This window comes from Bufo bufo, chromosome 8 (assembly GCF_905171765.1).
Source record: "Bufo bufo chromosome 8, aBufBuf1.1, whole genome shotgun sequence".
NCBI lineage: Eukaryota > Metazoa > Chordata > Amphibia > Anura > Bufonidae > Bufo > Bufo bufo.
In genome coordinates this window covers 179,472,592-179,494,836 of record NC_053396.1, presented here as the reverse complement: position 1 = coordinate 179,494,836, position 22,245 = coordinate 179,472,592, and the positions used below count along the sequence as shown (strand labels likewise).

Here is a 22,245-nt window from a genome sequence, read left to right as displayed (position 1 = left end):
CTTTGTATCTTCCATTAGGTTGGGTTCCAGATCCGCTTCGAGAGCAGCCGTTCACCAGCCACAAAAATTGTGTTTCTGACAGAAGGTCTGTTGCTTCGTCAGATTCAGAGAGACCATGAGGTACCTCAGTACCAGGTTCTCATAGTAGATGAAGTTCATGAAAGACATCTTCACAGCGACTTCCTGCTGGGAGTTTTACGTCAACTGCTTGCTCTGCGTAAAAATCTGAAGGTCATTCTCATGTCAGCCACCATCAACATCAAGCTCTTCTCTGGATACTTTGACCAGGCTCCAGTCCTCCAAGTCCCGGGGAGACTTTATCCTATACAGGTAATAGAGTTAAACAGATATACTCTACTAAATACCAGACAATGCCATTGGTTTTACTGATTTCATGTTCTAGGTGATCTACCAACCAATCCCCCAGGAAGAGGCAGCTTCAAAGTCGGAGAAGCTGGACCCCAGACCTTACCTCCGTGTCCTGCAAGCCATTGATCACAAGTATCCAGTAGATGAGCGGGGGGATTTGCTGATTTTTCTCAGTGGAGTGACTGAAATCAGCAGCGTGCAGGAAGCTGTACAAGTCTACGCCACCCATACTCAGCGCTGGATTGTACTTCCATTACACAGTACACTGTCCATTGCAGAACAAGATAAGGTATTTTTGAGATGATCTCTTGTATTATTCTTCATAATCATGAGCTACCTTTCTAGAGATTGTGCAATTAAAGGGGTTTTCAAAGGTAATATATCTACTCTCTTTATAAGACACACTTTTTCCTCCCAAAAGTGAGGGGAAAATGGCAGTGCGTCTTATCAAGCAAATTCCAGTGAGCTATTCCATTATGGAAGCATACACTAGTTTGCAGGAGGTGTGGGGTGCAGTGAGTGCAGTTAGAGTGCTTGCGCTGGCTCTACTCACCTCTCCTTGTTCTTCTTCGGGCCCGAGCTGCACTGTCCTGACTGTGTGCAGTGTCAAGATGTAGTGCGCGCAGTATAACCTGACACTGTGCAACGTCAGGTCACAGGGCATTGCGGGCCGGAGAAGAACAGGGAGCGCCGCCTGCAGCATTGGAGGTAAGTTCATTTAGTTATTTTTGGTCTGATATGGGGGTGTGATCTTGAGGTCAGATATAGGGGTCTGTTATGAGGTCTGAAGTTGCTGAGAAGAACAGGGAGCGGTCAGTGCAGGGAGAGTGGCTGGATGTGCAGAGTAGCAGCGCCGCCTGGAGCATTGGAGGTAAGTTCATTTAGTTATTTTTGGTCTGATATGGTTGTCTGATCTGATCTGCGTGTGTCTTAGGCTACTTTCACACTAGCGTTCAGAGCGGGTCCGTCTGATGTCTGCTCAGACGGATCCGCTCCTATAATGCAGACGTTTGTATCCGTTCAGAACGGATCCGTCTGCATTATAGTTTAAAAAAAATTCTAAGTCTGAAAGTAGCCTGAACGGATCCGTCCAGACTTTACATTGAAAGTCAATGGGGGACGGATCCGTTTGAAGATTGAGCCATATAGTGTCATCTTCAAACGGATCCGTCCCCATTGACTTACATTGTAAGTCTGGACGGATCCGCTCGCCTCCGCACGGCCAGGCGGACACCCGAACGCTGCAAGCAGCGTTCAGGTGTCCGCTCGCTGAGCGGAGCGGAGGCTGAACGCTGCCAGACTGATGCATTCTCAGCGGATCCGCGTCCACTGAGAATGCATTAGGGCAGTGCGGATGCGTTCGGGGCCGCTTGTGAATCCCTTCAAACGGAGCTCACGAGCGGACACCCGAACGCTAGTGTGAAAGTAGCCTTATAAAGCAAAAAATTTGGTATTTTTTTAAAGTGGTAGAATGGGTTAAAAAAAAAAAATAATCATCATCCTTCGCGGTCCTCTGCCTCTGGTGTTGCTCAGGTCCATGCTGTTCTCCAGTTCGACACAGAGGAAGCGGCTTGGACTGCCTGCTCAGCCAACCGTTGTCTGAGACAGGTTACTATAGTACGGGGATAAGTCCTTTATCCTATTAGCCAAAATGGCATAAAAAATTCTGTTTGCTTTGACTAATAGGAACACATATTTTATGCGAGTTTGGTGTATGCATGAGGAGCACGCTCTCCGCCTCTCCCTGCAGATACACAGCAAGCAGCCATTAATCACTGTTAGGAGGCAGCGGAGTGCTTCCCTCATGAATGCACCAAACTCCGATAGATTGCATAATCGCTCCTATTAGTCAAACAACACAATATTTGTGTGCCGTTTTGGTAAATAGGAAAGCGGACCCGTCCCCATAGTATGGTACTCTACACAGGACACCATAGTCTGATGACAGATCCGCTTTGACGGTCCTCTTGGTTGTAGTATTCATTAGAGTGTTGTCATTTATATGACCCCAGATGCACTAGGGTCAGGCTTCACTGGACATCTCACTGTAGTACAGCATTTTTACCTATTTATGATGTAAACTTGTCCTCTTTTTTTAATATTCATAACTCAGGTATTTGACTTGGCTCCACCTGGAGTCCGAAAATGTATAATCTCTACCAACATTGCTGAAACCTCTGTGACTATTGATGGAGTGAGATTTGTACTTGACTCAGGTAAGGGGTTTGCTCCAGAATCCGCATTCCACTTTTTTACAACTTACTGTTTTCACACGAAGGGTGCACTTTAACCATGTAACTGTTCTGCCCTCGGGGGGTGAGCTGCTTTAGCTGCTGATATCTCCTGAATGGTAGCAGCTAGAACCATGGGGCTGGTCTTGTTTGATTACATTTGTCTAAGATAAACAGGAGATATCACTGTTAGAAATCGAGTTGGGAATAATCGTAGGTAAAACCTGCTTTTACATTCACTGCATCCCAATTTCTAACAGTGATATCTTCCCATGTACTGAAGATATTGCTGTCATTCTGGTATTGTTTGAAAGCTTGGAAAGTCAGTACCAAACCAGAGATATGAGCAGCTAAAGCAACCGACCCCCTCCCTGTCAGTCTGGAGGAGGGGGCGGGAGCAGTTGCAGAGCTGACAGCCTGCAAGAGGAAAGGAAAAAATAGTAAAAATATTTATAAATGTGACATTATTATCATTGTAGTGACCCACATAATAGAATTATGTCATTTTTACCACCCAGTGAATGCAGTAAATAAATTACACAAAATTATGTAAAAACTGCTGGTTTATTATCTTTCCCCCTAAAAATAAAATAATATTTACTACACTATATATACCCCAAAATGGTTCCTAAAAAAAACTACAACTAATCCCGCAAAATAAAAAAATTTAACTTAGAAGAAAAAATTAAAAAGTTATGACTGCTAAAGCACAAATGGGGGAAATATTTTTTGTCCTTATGGCTAAAATTAATTATGTCACTAAGGGGTTAAAAATGCAATAGTGTCCCCTGAGTTGTGCGTGAACAAGATTTACTGCAGTTTTTTTTTCAATTTTAACGTGACTGTTAGGCCTCATGCACACGAACGTATTTTCATTCCTTGTCCGTTCCGTTTTTTTTGTGGACCGTATACGGGAACATTTATTTCAATGGGTCCGTAATAAAAACGGAAGGTACTCCGTGTGCATTCCGTTTCCGTATGTCCTATTATTGTCCGCATTACGGACAAGGATAGGACTGTTCTATTAGGGGCCAGCTGTTCCGTTCCGCAAAATACGGAATGCGCACGGATGTCATCCGTATTATTTGCGGATCCATTTTTTGCAGACCGCAAAATACATACGGTCGTGTGCATGAGGCCTTAGGAGGTTAAGAGGTTTAATCATTGCAGCAAATGACTTTTATCATGTAGACAGACTTAATACAAGGCACTTACTAATGTATTGTGATTGTCCTTATTGCCTCCTTTTCTGGCTTGATTCATTTTTCCATTGCATTAGCTGCTTTGCATGTGTAACTGTGTGCGCTCCCACAGTCCTGGCCACCAGAGAGGCCGTCACTTTTTCCTATAGTGTGCAAGCACGACCACCGCTGCTGGATTGCAGGGTGGTCATAACCCCTGGATACGAGCAGTGTATAATGTGATGGGAAAAATGAATCAAGCCAGCAAAGGAGGCAATATGGACAATCACAATACATTAGTAAGCGCCTTGTATTCACTTTGTCTACATGATAAATGCCATTTGCTGAAGTGAGACAACCCCTTTAAAGAACTAATAGCTGTCGCCCGCACCCCTGTTCAACTGACAGCTATCTCTCCTGACTCCCCCATACACATATATGCTCGACTCGGTCAAGTGTGTATGTGTTTTCAGCGAGGAGCGAGGAGAAGACCTCTGCCAGACATCTCTGGTGGCGACTTATCTCCCAAAAGGATGGGGCATTAAAATTCAGTCTGCTCGATCCGTCTCTCGCTGGACAGATGTTGTTGGGAGCTGCCATAAATGTTAGATTGTCGGAGAGTTTGGCATTTGGCATTGGCAATAGTCTAATACAGGGATGCCCAACCTGCGGCCCTCCAGCTGTTGCAAAACTACAACTCCCAGTATGCCCTGCTGTAGGCTGTCTGGGCATGCTAGGAGTTGTAGTTTTGCAACAGAGGGAGGGCTGCAGGTTGAGCATCCCTGGTCTAACATGTATGGAGGCATTACCGTTGTAAAGAATGGAGGTTGCCACCTGTAGCTTCTCTTCTACTTTTCCTTAGCTGCTTAGTTTTGCAGGGCGATATCATCCCCACCACCCCAAAAACTGTTCTGTCTCATCACTCCAGGGAAAGTCAAAGAGATGAGTTTTGACCCCAAAGCAAAAATGCAGCGACTGCAGGAGTTTTGGATCAGCCGTGCAAGCTCCGAGCAGAGGAAAGGTCGAGCTGGTAGAACGGGACCAGGCGTATGTTATCGCCTCTACGCAGAGTCTGATTATGATGCTTTTGCGCCGTACCCTGTGCCGGAAATTCAGCGCGTCGCCTTGGATGCATTAGTCCTGCAGGTACGAATATTGTTACTGCAGATATGATGTGTCCAGTTATAAGTTGATATGGGACTAAACAGTGTATTCATGTTACCGTCAGATGAAGAGCATGGGACTGGGTGATCCACGCACCTTTCCTTTCATTGAGCAGCCTCCTATGTCAAGCATTGAGACGGCCATTTTCTACTTGCGTGACCAAGGTGCTTTAGGTGGCAGTGAAGAGCTCACACCCATTGGGAATCTGCTGGCACAGCTACCAGTGGATGTTGTGATTGGTAAGGCTACAGTCAAAGCGGGTTGTGTAGGGTTAGAAAACAAAGGTCTGCAGTTTCCTCCTGGAACAGCACCACTCTCGTCTATGGACTGTGATGAATGGGGGGTAGCAGCAATACCCGACACAGCCCATGAGCAAGGGTGGTCCTGTTTCTGGCTAAAGACCAGACCCATTTTTCTGATCATGGACATCTCCATTAAAGGGGTTGTCTGGTTTCTGCCGATCAGCTGTTTGAAGAGAACGCAGCGCTCCTATGAGCGCTGCCTTCTCGTCACTGTTTACCTGCTCGCCGTCGAAATCGCAGCCACGAGCGGGTGCAATTACATCTCAGCCGTCCAATGCACTTGAATGGGACAGAGAGTAACTACAACTGCTCCTTCTTATTCAAGTGAATGGGACAGATGAGCTGTAATTGAACCTGCTCACTACTGAAATGTCGATGGAGAGCAGGTAACCGGTGAGAAGAACGTGGTGCTCACAGGGGTGCTGCAGTCTCTTCAAACAGTTAATGGTCGGGGGTGCCGTGAGTCTGACCCACGTCGACCTGAGGATAGGTCATTAATATTAGAAACTGGAAACCCCCTTTAAGGGTGTTTAGCTTGCTATATTGCTATGATCTTGATGTATTCTGGGCTTTTTCATCACACACTTTTGTGTTCCCTTGTAGGAAAGATGCTTATACTAGGTTCATTATTCAGCCTGGTTGAGCCCATCTTGACTGTTGCTGCGGCCCTTAGTGTACAGTCTCCCTTTGTCCGGAGTGCGAATAACAACCCAGAGTGTTCCACCGCCAGGAAACCTTTAGAGAGCGACCACGGAGACCCCTTCACTTTGCTGAATGTTTTCAACGAGTGGATACAGGTGAGAGGGCGGATAGCAGATCTTATTTCTTGTGGCAAATGAGTCCTTGCATTTTAAAAGTTTTCGCACCTACGAAGAATGGAGAGGTCTGTAATTTTTTATCGTAGTCACACTTCAACTGTGAGAGACAGAATCTAAAAAAAAAATCCAGAAAAATCACATTGTATGATTTTTAAATAATTAATTTCCATTTTATTGCATGAAATAAGTATTTGATACAATAGAAAAACAGAACTTTAATATTTGGTACAGAAGCCTTTGTTTGCAATTACAGAGGTCAAACGTTTCCTGTAGTTCTTGACCAGGTTTGCACACACTGCAACAGGGATTTTGGCCCACTCCTCCACACAGATCTCCTCTACATCTGTCAGGTTTCGGGGCTGTCGCTGGGCTACATTGGGTTTCAGCAACCTCCAAAGATTTTCGATTGGGTTTAGGTCTGGAGACTGGCTAGGCCACTCCAGGACCTTGAAATGCTTCTTACGGAGCCACTCCTTGGTTATCCTGGCTGTGTGTTTCAGGGCATTGTCATGTTGGAAGACCCAGCCACGACCCATCTGCAATGTTCTTACTGAGGGAAGGAGGTTGTTGGCCAAAATCTCGTGATACATGGCCCCATCCATCCTCCCTTCAATATGGTGCAGTCGTCCGGTTCCCTTTGCATAAAAGCACCCCCAAAGTATGATGTTTCCACCCCCATGCATCATGGTTTGGACTCTGTTCTTGGGGTTCTACTCATTCTTCTTCTTCTTCCTCCAAACACGGCGAGTGGAGTTGATACCAAAAATTGCTAATTTATTCTTAGTTGCCACCGGAAAAACTTTAATAACAAGCGATCAAAAAGAGCCATTTACTCCAAAATGATAACAATGAAAAATACAAGTTGTCCCGCAAAAATCAAGCCCTCACACAACTTCATAGAAATAAAAAAAAGAAAAGTTATGGGCCTTGAGAAGCGGCAATGCAAAAAACTAGATTTTTGTACTTACTGTAAAACCTGTTTCTCTTCCACTCATTGGGGGACACAGACTTTGACCACGGGTATAGCTGTTGCCGCTAGGAGGCGGACACTAAGGACAAAGAGCTCCTCCCTCTTCAGCTATATTCTTCCTACAGCGACTAAGCTAAATCAGTTAGTGCAAAAGCAGTAGGAGAAGCCAGACAAAAAAACCACACTATGTACAAACCCAGAACCACACAGGCCAGAAAGGGCCCGTAAACAAGAGAACGGGTGGGAGCTGTGTCCCCCAATAAACAGAAAAGAAACAGATTTTCCGGTAAGTAAAAAAATCTAGTTTTCTCATCCGTATCATTGGGGGACACAGGCTTTGACCATGGGACGTTACAGAGCAGTCCCCAAGGGTGGGCATAGCAAGCAACCCTCCCGCCATCTGCAGAAATCTACGCCACAGAGACGCGTCAGAAAACGCAAAGGTGTAAAACTTGGAAAAAGTGTGCAAAGACAACCAGGTAGCCGCCTGGTGTGTGTAAAAAGACCGATTGGATCCATATGCAAATTAACCTGAGATGAGTCCTGTATGTGAGATGAGTCAGGGACAGGACTCATCTCAGGTTAATTTGCATATGTATCAAATCGTTTTTTTTACACAATAAAAGCACACAGAGCTATGGGGGCTGGATATTGCGGATGTGCTAACGGCCATCTAGCAACCCATGTCCTCAGCTCTATACACAAAATCCCGCTGACAGGTTCCCTTTAAGAATGATATTGCATTCACCAAGGAATGGGATGAATATATGTTATCCTGTGCCGGCGGCATGTTGGATAGACTATGTATTAAATGTAAACTACTATGTAACGCACTTAAAGAACAAATAGACCAACAGATCATCACACTATCACAATACATAACACACAATGATTTTATTAAATACGACCGTCCAATCACCAGTAGAATACTCCAAGATGAAAAAGATACAGTGGAAACCAAATCCACTAAAGTCAATAGAGATAGGCTCGACTTTTGCACAAACAACATTCAATTCTGGCTAAATAGACCCAAAGATCACTAAAATCCCAATAACGGCCCCACAGGGTCAACTTCAAACGATATAAATCCGGTCATCCCCCAATCCAACCACTCACGCACTTGTTCTGGGGACGCCCACCCCTATCATACACACAAACCACAGGTACCACATACGTCTTCCAAACCATACCATAATACCACTATCCCCAAAAAACCCTTTCATAAAAAGACTTATTACAACACCAACAGACTCCAAACCCATAATCCACCACGTGACAAAACCAATGGGCATCAAAAAATGGCCACCACACCATAAACCATCCGTCAATCAAAAACTATCCACGTTTGTATTCACCTCTGTTGATTGTCCATACATCAATCCAAACACACCAACTCCACTAACACTGGATCCTACTCATAACCCAAGAAGTCCGCCCATACCTCATTCTCAAAATCTGCAGGCCGAACAATTCAAATTCCCACCAACCTCATTTGGTCTTTCTCTCCTGGCCAAACCAGAGCCAATATATTCCATCTATCCACCGATTTATAGCACTCAGCCGCAGGATAACAATCTTGATAATTCTGCTCTCTTGGAGGATTCACTCATCACAATTCACAATACTAGCACCCATGTTCCTCTGGATCAATGTGGACACCAATTGGTATCTTTTTTACCCCTACCCGGGGCCCTGACCCCGGAGGCTACGTATGCCCTACGGCAACCATCACGGACCACGATGATAACAGGCTTCTTCCGACCCACCCTAACAAAGGGCCTCAAAAGAAGAATAAGCCTCGAACAGGACGACGAGGCGGGAAAAGAACAACAAACAGATCCCAAAGTAGGATCACATACAACCAAGACCCTGAACACGAATATCTAAAGTCCCAAGAGAAACAAGATGAATCACTAGTACGTATCTTGCTGAATTCTTCCAGAATTCTTGCTGGCTGGTAGGTAATCCTGCAATAAAATGCAAATTAATTATTAAAAAATCATAAAATGTGATTTTCTGGATTATTTTTTTTTGATTCTGTCTCTCACAGTTGAAGTGTACCTACGAGAAAAATTACAGATATCTCCATTCTTTATAGGTGGGAAAACGTGCAAAAATCGCCAGTGTATCAAATACTTATTTTCTCCACTGTATGCATTGTGCCATTCCTCTGTTATTCTTCCTGGAAATTTATGAATACATTAACAACTGGGTGTTGTCAATTGGGGATGTGTCCCTGCACAATCTGGCACTGACCAATCAACGCTGTTACTTTCAGACTGTGTAAGAACGCCCCACATCCCCCCGCAGTGCTAGCACCCAGTTGTCAATTTATTGATACATACAGTTGCAAGAAAAAGTATGTGAACCCTTTGGAATGATATGGATTTCTGCACAAATTGGTCATAAAATGTGATCTGATCTTCATCTAAGTCACAACAATAGACAATCACAGTCTGCTTAAACTAATAACACACAAAGAATTAAATGTTACCATGTTTTTATTGAACACACCATGTAAACATTCACAGTGCAGGTGGAAAAAGTATGTGAACCCCTAGACTAATGACATCTCCAAGAGCCAATTGGAGTGAGGTGTCAGCCAACTGGAGTCCAATCAATGAGATGAGATTGGAGGTGTTGGTTACAGCTGGGTTTGCTTTTCACAAGAAGCATTGCCTGATGTGAATGATGCCTCGCACAAAAGAGCTCTCAGAAGACCTACGATTAAGAATTGTTGACTTGCATAAAGCTGGAAAGGGTTATAAAAGTATCTCCAAAAGCCTTGCTGTTCATCAGTCCACGGTAAGACAAATTGCCTATAAATGGAGAAAGTTCAGCACTGCTGCTACTCTCCCTAGGAGTGGCCGTCCTGTAAAGATGACTGCAAGAGCACAGCACAGACTGCTCAAAGAGGTGAAGAAGAATCCTAGAGTGTCAGCTAAAGACTTACAAAAATCTCTGGCATATGCTAACATCCCTGTTATCGAATCTACGATACGTAAAACACTGAACAACAATGGATTGTTGAAAAAAATATTCTGTGGACAGATGAAATCAAAGTTGAGCTGTTTGGAAGAAACACACAACACTATGTGTGGAGAAAAAGAGGCACAGCACACCAACATCAAAACCTCATCCCAACTGTGAAGTATGGTGGTGGGGGCATCATGGTTTGGGGCTGCTTCGCTGCATCAAGGCCTGGACAGATTGCTATCATCGAAGGAAAAATGAATTCCCAAGTTTATCAAGACATTTTGCTGGAGGACTTAAAGGGGTATTCCCATCACAATGATCACTGTTAAATCTGTAAATGATTTGACAGTGATAATTTTTGTAAATACATATAATTACCCAATTCCCACCCTTTTTGAGAAAATAAGTCCCCTCTTACCTGATCGTTGTCTTTCATCTCCCCTAATTACGGCCACCTCTCCTGTCGAATCTCGCTGAGCCGCGGTTGCGCAGAAGACTGAAGATTTTCTCCCGGCCGGGCCGCGCAATGTCCTGAACGCGCACGCCGCCGCTCATGCGCCATGATGACTTCTTCCTGGCCAGTATAGTACAGAGCCGTGAACGCGCACGCCGGCTCTGTACTATACAGGCCAGGAAAAAGTCACCATGGCGAATGCGCGGCGGCGTGCGCGTTCAGGACATTGCGCGGCCAGGAGAAAATCTTCAGTCTTCTGCGCAAGCCCGGCCCGGCCGGGAGAAGAATCCAGGAAGTGAACGTCGCGCTCAACAAGGGTAAGTATAAAAAGTGAAAATGGGAATACCCCTTTAAGGCCATCTGTCCACCAGCTGAAGCTCAACAGAAGATGGGTGTTGCAACAGGACAACGACGCAAAGCTTAGAAGTAAATCAACAACAGAATGGCTTAAACAGAAGAAAATACGCCTTCTGGAGTGGCCCAGTCAGAGTCCTGACCTCAACCCGATTGAGATGCTGTGGCATGACCTCAAGAAAGCGATTCACACCAGACATCCCAAGAATATTGCTGAACTGAAACAGTTCTGTAAAGAGGAATGGTCAAGAATTACTCCTGACCGTTGTGTACGTCTGATCTGCAACTACAGGAAACGTTTGGTTGAAGTTATTGCTGCCAAAGGAGGTTCAACCAGTTATTAAATCCAAGGGTTCACATACTTTTTCCACCTGCACTGTGAATGTTTACATGGTGTGTTCAATAAAAACATGGTAACATTTAATTCTTTGTGTGTTATTAGTTTAAGCAGACTTTGATTGTTTATTGTTGTGACTTAGATTAAGATCAGATCACATTTTATGACCAATTTGTGCAGAAATCCATATCATTCCAAACGGTTCACATACTTTTTCTTGCAACTGTATGTAGGAGGAATAGCAGAGGAAGGACATGTTTATGCTGCAGAATTGTTATTTCATAGGTAATACAAGTAATTACTAAAACAGACATGTCAGGATAGCGGACAGGTCCTCTGTAATCACTCCAGAGCATTAGATGGTTACTAGAGCCCAGACAGACCCGGACGGCGCCACAGCACGGGCACGCGCTTTACACGCTCGTGTGAACGAGCCCTTAGACTGACTGTTAGAAGTTACAGCTGATTGTGTGTTCTGATAACCCAGAGGAGCACCGGAAACTAGGAAATGGTATCGAAAGATTGAATGAGATAACCGCATTCTCCCTTCAGAAACATCCAGAATAAATCAAAAATAAAACTGCAGCACTCGCCGGTCTTCAATTCATGCTGGTTTATTCACCAAGAATTGCGACGTTTTGACCTCTCGGTCTTTCTCAAGCAAACAAATGTGTTATAGACGAATACATATACCATCCTAAATGGTCACATGGTCATTATGCAAATTTACCACACGATCACAAGGGAAATGGTCACACGCTCCATGCGATCACATGACCAATGGCCACTTTGCAAATCGGTCACATGATCGCTATGCACATCCATGATCAATCATTACCCTTTAACCTATACATCAGGTGATACACACACAGTGCACATGATATTAACCCTCAGTGTGATTCCATATCCCAATTCATCAGTGGTAATTGAATATACATAATCTAAACGTATATGATGCTTCTCTGGACATAATTATAAATGTACATCATCTAAACTTACAGACACGACGCTCCTGTGGACATATCCTCTCGAGCAATCGCTTCACTAAATGACAGTGCGCTCAATAGAACAGAGTGCACATGTATTGGAATACTGCAGACTCGGCGCGTCTGGCGCGTCACTGCACCTGCGCAACAGTTCACTCGGCCCTTCTTGTCTCCCGAGTGTGAGATATCAAAGAAGCGCCAGTGCACATGAACCATCACTGGGGCAGATATAACAATATATAACGCTGCAGTAAACCCTCCCAGACGGATAGATAGGATTAACCATTACCATTCAGGATATTGTACAATACAGTAATTAAGATCCGTTTTAGATTGAAGGGGATCAAACTCATAGTATGAAGACAATTTGCTGCTGAGACCCAGATCTATAGGCAGCGTCCACACATGACTGAGATGGGGGCATATCTCAGAGAAATGTCCCCAGCTGTCTAAGGGTCCATTCACATGTCCGCAATTCTGTTCCGCCTTTTGCGGAACGGAATTGCGGACCCATTCGTTTCTATGGGGCCGCACTTCCGGATCCGCATTTCCGTTCCCGAAAAAAATAGAACATGCCCTATTCTTGTCCGCAATTGCGGACAAGAATAGGCATATTGTATTAGTGCCGGCGATGTGCGGTCCGCAAAATGCGGAATGCACATTGCCGGTGTCCGTGTTTTGCGGATACGTGGATCCGCAAAACACACACTGACGTGTGAATGGACCCTAATTCAGACAATTTATGTGCACACCCAAAAAAGGAGGGCGTGACCCTCAGTTTATGAGGAGAACACTGCCACTAATTAGGTGTACGCCCACTCATTCAGTGGAAACGTCATCCCACTCCCGTGGGGAAACACTTACCATATCTTGAACGTTCCTACTGGACTGAAATCCAGGATCAGGTGATAAATCAATCGACTGACCGCCCCTCCTCAAGACAGTCCAACCAGTATAGCCCTTTAGGCCTCATGCACACGGCCGAGAGCGGTCCGCGGTAACCCGGCCGGGATTCCTGCTGACAGCAGGAGCGCACGGCGTCATTGGTTGCTATGACGCCGCGCGCTTCATGCCGCCGCTGCTGTACAGTATAGATCATACGAGTGTATCACTGTACAGCAGCGGCGGCATGAAGTTTTAGTTCAGAACTAACCACGCACATCAAGCTAAACCAGTGGAAAAATGTCCAATAAGTTACCTATCCCGGTGTATCCCTATAAGACAACAATAAATAATACCTCCCGTCTTTGGGGCCTCCCATCTTACTTGGTAGACTCTATAGTCCCTTGGTGAAGCGATTCCCAGTTATGTTCACAGGTTGCACCTAAAGTTGCACCCAAAGTATTACCTAAAAAAATAGAGATAAAAACATATCAGAAAAATACAACCAAAAGGTTGGGTATCAAACGTAATAAAATTGTAACAATATAGTTACTTAGTAGTATTTATACAGTGAAGAAGTGGTTCTCGGCCCAGAATGGTTCAGTAGTGACCCTAATTTGATCTCTCTATTCAGACCTTTTGGTTCTAATGTTTCAAGTTCAAAAATCCATTTTAGCTCCAATCTCTTTAATGCACGTTCCCTATCTCCTCCCCTCCTTTGGGGGGAGACCCCATCAATGATTCTGAATCTCAATTGGGATATGTATTTTTCGCCCTATAAGACGCACCTGCCCATAGGACGCACCTAGGTTTTTGAGGAGGAAAATAAGAAAAAAAATAATTTTGAACCAAAAGATGTGCTTTTGGTGGGTTTTGAACTAATGGTGGTCTGTGGATGACACTATTATGGAGGTGGTCTGTGGATGACACTGTTATGGAGGGGATCTGTGGATGACACTGTTATGGGGGTATCTGTGGATGACACTGTTATAGGGGTATCTGTGGATGACACTGTTATAGGGGCATCTGTGGATGACACTGTTATGGGGGCATCTGTGGATGACACTGTTATGGGGGCATCTGTGGATGGCACTGTTTTGGAGGGGGGATCTGTGGATGGCACTGTTATGGGGGATCTGTGGATGGCACCGTTATGGAGAGGGGGGTGGCACTGTTATGGGGAGGGGGATCTTTGGATGACACTGTTATGGGGGATCTGTGGATGGCACTGTTTTGGAGGGGGGATCTGTGGATGGCACTGTATTGGAGGGGGGATCTGTGGATGGCACTGTTTTGGAGGGGGGGATCTGTGGATGGCACTGTTATGGGGGATCTGTGGATGGCACTGTTATGGGGAGGGGGATCTGTGGATGACACTGTTATGGGGGGGGGGGATCTGTGGATGACCATGCAGTGGGGGGATCTGTGGATGACACTATATAGCATCTTATGCTCTGCTGGCAGCATTTTGGTGTCCTTCTGACGAAACTGAGCCAAACGGATCCGTTCTGACACACTTTGTAATTAAATGGGGACGGATCCGTTTTCTATGACACAATATGACACAGTAGAAAACGGATCCGTCCTCCATTGACTTTCAATCGTGTTCAAGACGGATCCGTCTTGGCTATGTTAAAGATAATACATACAAACGGATCCGTTCTGAACGGATGCAGACGGGTGTATTATCTGAACAGAACCGTCGGTGCAGATCCATGACGGATCCGCGCCAAACGAGAGTGTGAAAGTAGCCTTACACGTGAGCGTGCTTATCGCCTGTAGTCAGGCTGTGACCAGACAAGCAAAATCGGATTTATATTTCGCCAGATATTTGTCATTTAGATGTTATCTGTTTGAGAAAAACCCGTGCAATGAACGCATTCTCTTGGTTACTACTGTCAATGGAGGCTTTACCCACTATAAAGATCAGGCAGATATGTGAAGATATTGAACGCTGCAGACAAAATCACATGTCTTTCTCTACATAATAAATGCCACTTGCTGAAGTGACACAACCCCTTTAAATCCCCATCGTGTCACACGTATACAGTAATTGTCACTCTGCGTACAGTTTTGGTTCCATTCTTTAAAAGTAACAGTTTTATGTATTCCCTCCCCTATTGTGATTCAGATAAAATCAAGTCGCTCCAGTAACTCCAGGAAGTGGTGTCGTCGACGAGGACTGGAAGAACAAAGACTATATGAGATGGCAAATCTTCGGCGGCAATTCAAAGTGAGTTCTAGCAGGATCTCATCACAGGGGTGTGAGGGGAACGAGTGGTCTCGACAGCTTTCTGGCCTGTGGATCCTGATTACTTGTCTGTTTTCCACACCCTTTTTATACCCATGAGTCAATCGTTTAAGCCTCATTCACACGTCAGTGTTTCACGGACGTGTGCTGTACGTGTTCTCCACGTGTGTATTCAGACATCAGTGTTTTAGCGCGGTCCGTGGGTCCGTGTTTTTAGCACGGTTGCACGCTCTATTTTGTCCGTGTTCACAGATCCATCACGTCCATTATAGTCTATGGATCCGTGAAAACCACGGCTGCCATCTGTGTTGCAACTGTGTTTCATGGATCATTAAGAAGAGATGCTTTGAAAATTATTTTTCAGCTGTTCAGTGTCAGTGAAACACGGATGCAACACGGACAGCAAAAAACGGACAAACAGAACCAACACGGATCCTTCACGGACAGCTTCACTGACCACCTGCTTTGAGCACTGACATGGACGTGTGAATGAGGCTTTACCCTTCTGTTTGACCCCTGTTTCTCCCCAAGGACCCGATAGCGGTCCCACGATCTGTCGCTGTGGTATATGCACCCCTCCTTTCCAGTCCGTTATCAGTGATAGGGCTGTGTTTTTTCATTGCATTGCAGAAGGGCCAAATGCACTTATTTTCCTGACGGCCATATTTCATGTTCTTACTTTTGCCAGGCCTTCATTCATTGCAGTGGACTTTGCAATATATGTTGCTTAGATTGTATTTTTTTGTTTGTCTGATCCCTATTGTTTTCCTTTTCTTTTTTTTAAATTCCTTTATTATTTTCTGAACCAAATATATAAAATTCAGTAACATACAATTCAAATATATAAAAGTAGTTATGGACAACTTAATACAATTGCTCCAATTTCCCCCCCCCCACCCTTTGCTGCAAGATCCACCCATATCTTAATTTCTACAGCGGTTTCCGTTTCCGGAGCCACCTATGGCCGGGCTTTTTGGAGCGAAAAACATACCCTTTCTAGCATCACTCCAGTTTCCTTGCTATTCTTCTGTAGGCATCAATATTGTCCATCCGAGCCCTCCATTCAATAAAGCTAGGGCTATTTTTTGTACCCCAATATTTAACAATTAAGGCCTTCGCTACCACAAAGCCCTCCAGACATATTCGTATCTGGTAGGGCGTCAAGTCAGAGGGAGAGAAGTTGCACAATATTGCCTGCATAAAACATCGATTCAATTTAATCTTATATCTTCTAGATAATTCCTCATAGATATTGGTCCAAAAACCTCTCACTTCTGAGCAGTTCCAGAGTAAGTGACCTAGGTCAGCTTTTTCTGCTGAACATTTCCAGCACAGGTCCTTTTTTCCCCTATATATTTTGGCGAGGAAGGCGGGGGAGTAGTATAGGCGATGTACAATCTTGAACTGAGTAAGTCTATATTTCTGACAAATCGATACTTTTTTTATGTTTTGATATATTATATCCCATTCCAAGATGCTCCCATCGCCCAGTTCAGCTTCCCAGCCTCCCTCGCTTTAGAATGTTGTTATTTCCTCTAAACAGTCCCCGAGTCTATGATATATTTGAGCAAGTGTGAGTTGTGTATCCTTAAATCTAAAACAATAATCCAAAAAGGAGTTTGCCCTAACGGTCAATAGGCTTTTGTCCTCAGTGCTCCTATATGCGTGACTAATTTGTGCGTATCTATATCTATCCAAAAAGGTTACAGGTGTGCCTTTTATTAATGCATCTAAAGGGATAATATTACCATGTGATATTATGTGAGTTAAGCGGTTGATACCGCGTGAGTTCCAATATTTGTGATCTACAATTGACATGAATTCTGCTAAATTATGATTATGCCAAAGTGGAGTAAAGTGAGTGGGGCATTTTATATTTTTAATCTTATTCCAGACCCTATTTAGTGTATCACTAATTAAACATTGTTCTTTTCTTTTGCCCGGATGACCAGTCTCCAAAATAGAAAAAATATCCCCATATGGCCCCTGAAAGTCCCTTTGCCAGGATACCTAATAATAAAGCGGACTGGTGGTCCGTCCCCCCACCCACACACCACTTTATCTGGGCTGCAATATAGTATCCTTGAAGGAAAGGAAGGGAAAGTGAACCACTCCTCCATGACTCATTGAACATTTGAAGAAGGAGAGGCAACGCCGTTTTGCGATATGCTCTATAGAATTCAAAGGGCAGGCCATCCCTGCCTGGAGCCGTATTACTTTTTATGCTATCGACGGCTGTCTCCACCTCCTCAAGGGTAATTGGTAAATTTAATTTGGAGCAATCCTGATCGGAAAGGCGAGGGAGTTCCACGCTATCAAAGAAAAGGGCCCGGGCTCCATCATCCAGTCCAAGGTCCGACTGATATACCTTAGTAAAATGTTCTATAAAGGCAGCTTTAATAAAAATCTTTGGTTAAGGCGCCGGTGGATAGCTTAATTTGCCTTGGAGTTTGGGTCCGTTGATTAGCGATTACGGAAGCCAGCATTCTGTCTGTCTTGCCTTTTTTTTTAAAATCTTGCTGTCCAGCAAAAAAGGACCTATGTTGCGCTTTTTCATAGAGAAAGGACTGATATTTCCTCTTGGCCTCCATTAATATTAGTCGGGTATTTTCCCCATTCTGTCCGGCCAATTCTACCTCAAGAGCCCTTACCCTTTCTGCCAATTCCCTTTCAATACTAGCATATTCCGCCCTTTTCTTCCTAATCCTCATACTGTATACCCCTCTTATCATAGCCTTCAGGGAGTCCCACACATAATGAATATGTGTGGATCCATAATTTAATGCCCAAAATTCTAAAATATCTTTCCCGATCCTTTCTTGGTCACGACCACATGGATCCAATGTGGATTTAACCTGAAGGATTTTCTCCCCTCTATAGACAGAGAGTCAACCGTCGAGAGCAACATTGGGGTATGGTTGGATATTCCATGTGGTTCATACTTCATGTTTTGTATCCGTTCTAGAAATTCTGGACTCGCCAGAGCTAAATCTATCCTAGACATAGCCCTGCAAGATCTGCTGAAACAGGAGAAGGCAATTTTTTTCCCATACAGAAACTTCCACACGTCTATAAGGCCCATCTCCTGGCAGATCCTGCTAAGGGTCGTGGGCTGATCATTTATAGTCCCCCCTCCACTTAACAGAGATACCCTATCCCAGGGCTCCAGATGGCGACCAAAATGGTCGCCAATGCGACTTAGAATTTACAAATGGCGACAAGACTTTTTAGTCTTGTCGCCATTTGCGACTAGACCCGCTGCCGCAGCTCTGCTCAATACAGCGGCGGGGCACAGGAGATGATGATAGTTCTCAGCAGCGCAGGAGGAGTCTCTCCCTCCCCCCTGTGCTGCCGCCACCGCCGCTGCCAATAAGAAGAGAGACGGGAGGAGGAGGAGGGGCTGTGGCCACTGCGCCACCAATGAAGAAAACTGAGCTGTAATACAAATACAGGAGGCGGGTGCCGGAATCAAATAGCCGGCACCCGACCTCTGTGACAGGGAGCTGCGATCCGCTGCAGTTGAGTTAACCCTTCAGGTGCGGTACCTGAGGGGTTAATTGTAGCTGATCGCAGCTCCCTGTCACAGAGGTCGGGTGCCGGCTATTTGATTTCGGCACCCGCCTCCTGTATTTGTATAAGAAACGTTGGTGGCACAGTGTGCCCCCGCCCCCCCCCCCCCCCCCACAGTGGGAAGTGCCAATGAGGGTTAAAAATAATAAAAGAAAATTAACTCACCTCCTCCAGTTGATAGCGTAGCAGCCGGTCTCCTGTTATTACTTCTTTCTTCAGGACCTGTGGTGACGTCACTGAGCTCCTCACATGGCCCATTACCATGGTGATGTATCATGTGAGGAGCTCAGTGACGTCACCACAGGTCCTGAAGAAAGAAGTAAGAACAGGAGACCGGCTGCTACGCTATCAACTGGAGGAGGTGAGTTAATTATTTTTTTATTTTTTAACCCTCATTGGCACTGCCCACTGCACCACCAATGTTTATACTGGGGTGATGGGGGGGCGCACTGCGCCACCAATGTTTATACTGGGGTGATGGGGGGGCGCACTGCGCCACCAATGTTTATACTGGGGTGATGGGGGGGCGCACTGCGCCACCAATGTTTATACTGGGGTGATGGGGGGGCGCACTGCGCCACCAATGTTTATACTGGGGTGATGGGGGGGCGCACTGCGCCACCAATGTTTATTATATTGACCTTCTACTTTGCATTCTGTATTCAGAATGCTATTATTTTCCCTTATAACCATGTTATAAGGGAAAATAACACAGTGAATAGACTGTCACCTAGGAACCATGCGTGAAAATCGCACCGCATCCGGACTTGCTTGCAGATGCTTGCGATTTTCACACAGCCCCATTAACTTCTATGGGGCCTGCGTTGCGTGAAAAACGCACAACAGAGCATGCTGCGATTTTCACGCAACGCACAAGTGATGTGTGAAAATCACCGCTCATGTGCACAGCCCCATAGAAGTGAATGGGTCCGGATTTAGTGCGGGTGCATTGCGGTATTTTGAATGCTGGATCCGGCAGTAATACATTCCTATGGGGAAAAATGCTGGATCCGGCATTCAGGCAAGTCTTCATTTTTTTTCGCTGGAGATAAAACCGTAGCATGCTGTGGTTTTATCTTTTGCCTGATCAGTCAAAATGACTGAACTGAAGACGTCCTGATGCATCCTGAACGGATTACTCTCCATTCAGAATGCATGGGGATATAACTGATCCGTTCTTTTCTGGTATAGAGCCCCCGTGACGGAACTCAATGCCGGAAATGAAAAACGCTAGTGTGAAAGTACTTTAAAATATTAAGTTTAAATCCCCCCTTTCCCTATTTTACATATAAAATATATAAACAATAAATAAATAAACATAATTACATAGCGCTGTCCAAACTATTAAATTATTAAAAAATATCTCCTATGCGGTGAGCATTCGCCATTTTTTAGTCACCTTGTCACCCCAAAAAATAGCATAGGACTGTTCTATTATGGGCCGAATGTTTCATAAAATGCGAAATGCACGCAGCTTTTTTTTTGCGCGGTATTGAGTATCGCAATACTTTTTTATGGTGACGAAAGCGAATCAAAATTTTGGTTTCAAAACAACCCTACGCCGATCTGATCGGCGTAGCGTTGTCACGATACCAAAGTTTTGATTCAGTTTCGATTTGGCGACTAAAAATTTGATTAGGCTCCTAAATTTTTCAGTTCAGGAGCCAATGGCTACTAGGTATTTTTTTTAGTCTGGAGCACTGCTATCCTTATTATCCATAACGGAATTAAAATCCCCCAACACCAATATAGGACACGGATCCCGCTTACAAACATACTCCGCGAGTTTAATCAACACTTCCGAGGAGAAGGGAGGAGGAATGTATACAAATGCAAGTACGCATATCAGTCCCATCCATCGGCCATATAAAAAGACAAATCGTCCCTCCTTATCGATCCATTGATCATATGGGTCGTAATCCACATTCCTATGTATATAGACGCTTACTCCTCGTGAATCGGCCGAATGGTGGGAGTGATACTCGTACTGCGTCCAAGGTTTTTGCATATAGTGCAATTTTTCAGAAGTGAAATGGGTCTCAAGCAGCCCCACGATAGCAGGTAGATGTCTGGAGATAATATCGTAGACCACCCTCCGTTTAAACTTGTCCGCCAATCCGCAGACATTCCATGTCAAAATACGTTGCATTTACAAAATAACGGTGGATGGTCAAGTTTTTCCGCTCCCTTTCCCGGTTCTATATTGAGTCCCGCAGCAGTGAAACAACCCCACCTCCCCATGGCGCACAAGACAATAAAGTCCCATGCTCCTCTTACACATCGGCTAAGCTGCCTCCCCCCCACACCCCCCCTCTCCCTCCCCGGCACTCTAAATGGTATCTTTCCTTCTATATATATGGTGCAGAGGACCACAACTGCCTAAAAAATAGGAATAAAAAGAAACACATAAATCATGATTGAATGTAAACGAAAAGGGGACCATCCAGCTAAGAGTCTCATAGCCCCCTGGCATCCAACCAGGTGGAGGCTTCCTCAGTACTGGGGAAGAAGATGACAGAGTCCTTATATACTACTCTATTGTTTTCCTTTAGATTACCTGGAGATCTCAACCGTGTCCCCCTCCACCAGCGTCCCGTCATAAAACCTTTAAGGGGTTCTCATATTGTTGGCCTATTCTCAGGTTAGGTAATCAATTTGAGATTGGTGGGGGTCCAACTCCTGGCACCCCCGCCGATCAGCGGTTTGAGGAAGCCCCGGTGAGCACCGCGGCCTTCTTACCAAGCACAGCCCCGTACATTCAACAGCGGCCGTGCTTGGTATCGCAGCTCAGCCTAATTCACTTGAATGGGAGTGACGTCAATGTGACATCTTAGATTAGGAAAAGACCTAAGTGCTCACGTAGTTTACAGCTGATTAGCAGGGGTGCCAGGAGTTGGGTCCCCGCCAATCTTATATTGAGGATTATATATTATATCCTGAGGATAGGCTATCAATATTTAAATCCCCCTTTAATTAATTGACCATGTTTTAGTTTTTTTCTTTGGCCTCTCCTTCCAGGGCCTGCTGAAGGACCATGGGATGCTGAATGAGACAGAGACCCGAGCGGTGGACCGCTACAGCCGCCAGCGGCAGCACAAGGAGCGCAAAGAGCTTCATCAACTGAAGAGGGAACACGAACGATCGGAAAAACATAAACGAAAAGTGCTCAGGCTCCATGACCAAGATGTGGGATCTTCCAGCGATGAAGAGCAAAGATCTAATAAAGACAAGAAGGACGGCGTAGACATCCAGGTGTGTGATCGGTGCCTCCCTTACATTCCGTGACTAGCCTGAGACGTGTTGCAGGCTCTTACCCGAGTTGTGTGGCTGCAGATCACTGATCGTGACTTCACTGTTTCCTTGCGGGGGTCATCAATATATTAACACCGTGTTTTTGCAG

General features: G+C 45.0%; 1 protein-coding gene across 2 annotated transcripts in view; it reads left to right on the top strand.

Moving 5' to 3' along the window:
* Positions 1-22,245, top strand: part of DHX34 (DExH-box helicase 34) — a 52,293-nt gene that overhangs the window by 2,619 nt on the left and 27,429 nt on the right. For both annotated transcript variants that reach the window (XM_040405601.1, XM_040405602.1), the window contains exons 3-10: positions 19-330; positions 404-658; positions 2,483-2,585; positions 4,710-4,927; positions 5,010-5,184; positions 5,851-6,044; positions 15,156-15,257; positions 21,864-22,097. In XM_040405601.1, coding sequence (XP_040261535.1) covers positions 19-330; positions 404-658; positions 2,483-2,585; positions 4,710-4,927; positions 5,010-5,184; positions 5,851-6,044; positions 15,156-15,257; positions 21,864-22,097 — 1,593 coding nt within the window. The remainder of the gene's footprint in view (positions 1-18; positions 331-403; positions 659-2,482; positions 2,586-4,709; positions 4,928-5,009; positions 5,185-5,850; positions 6,045-15,155; positions 15,258-21,863; positions 22,098-22,245) is intronic.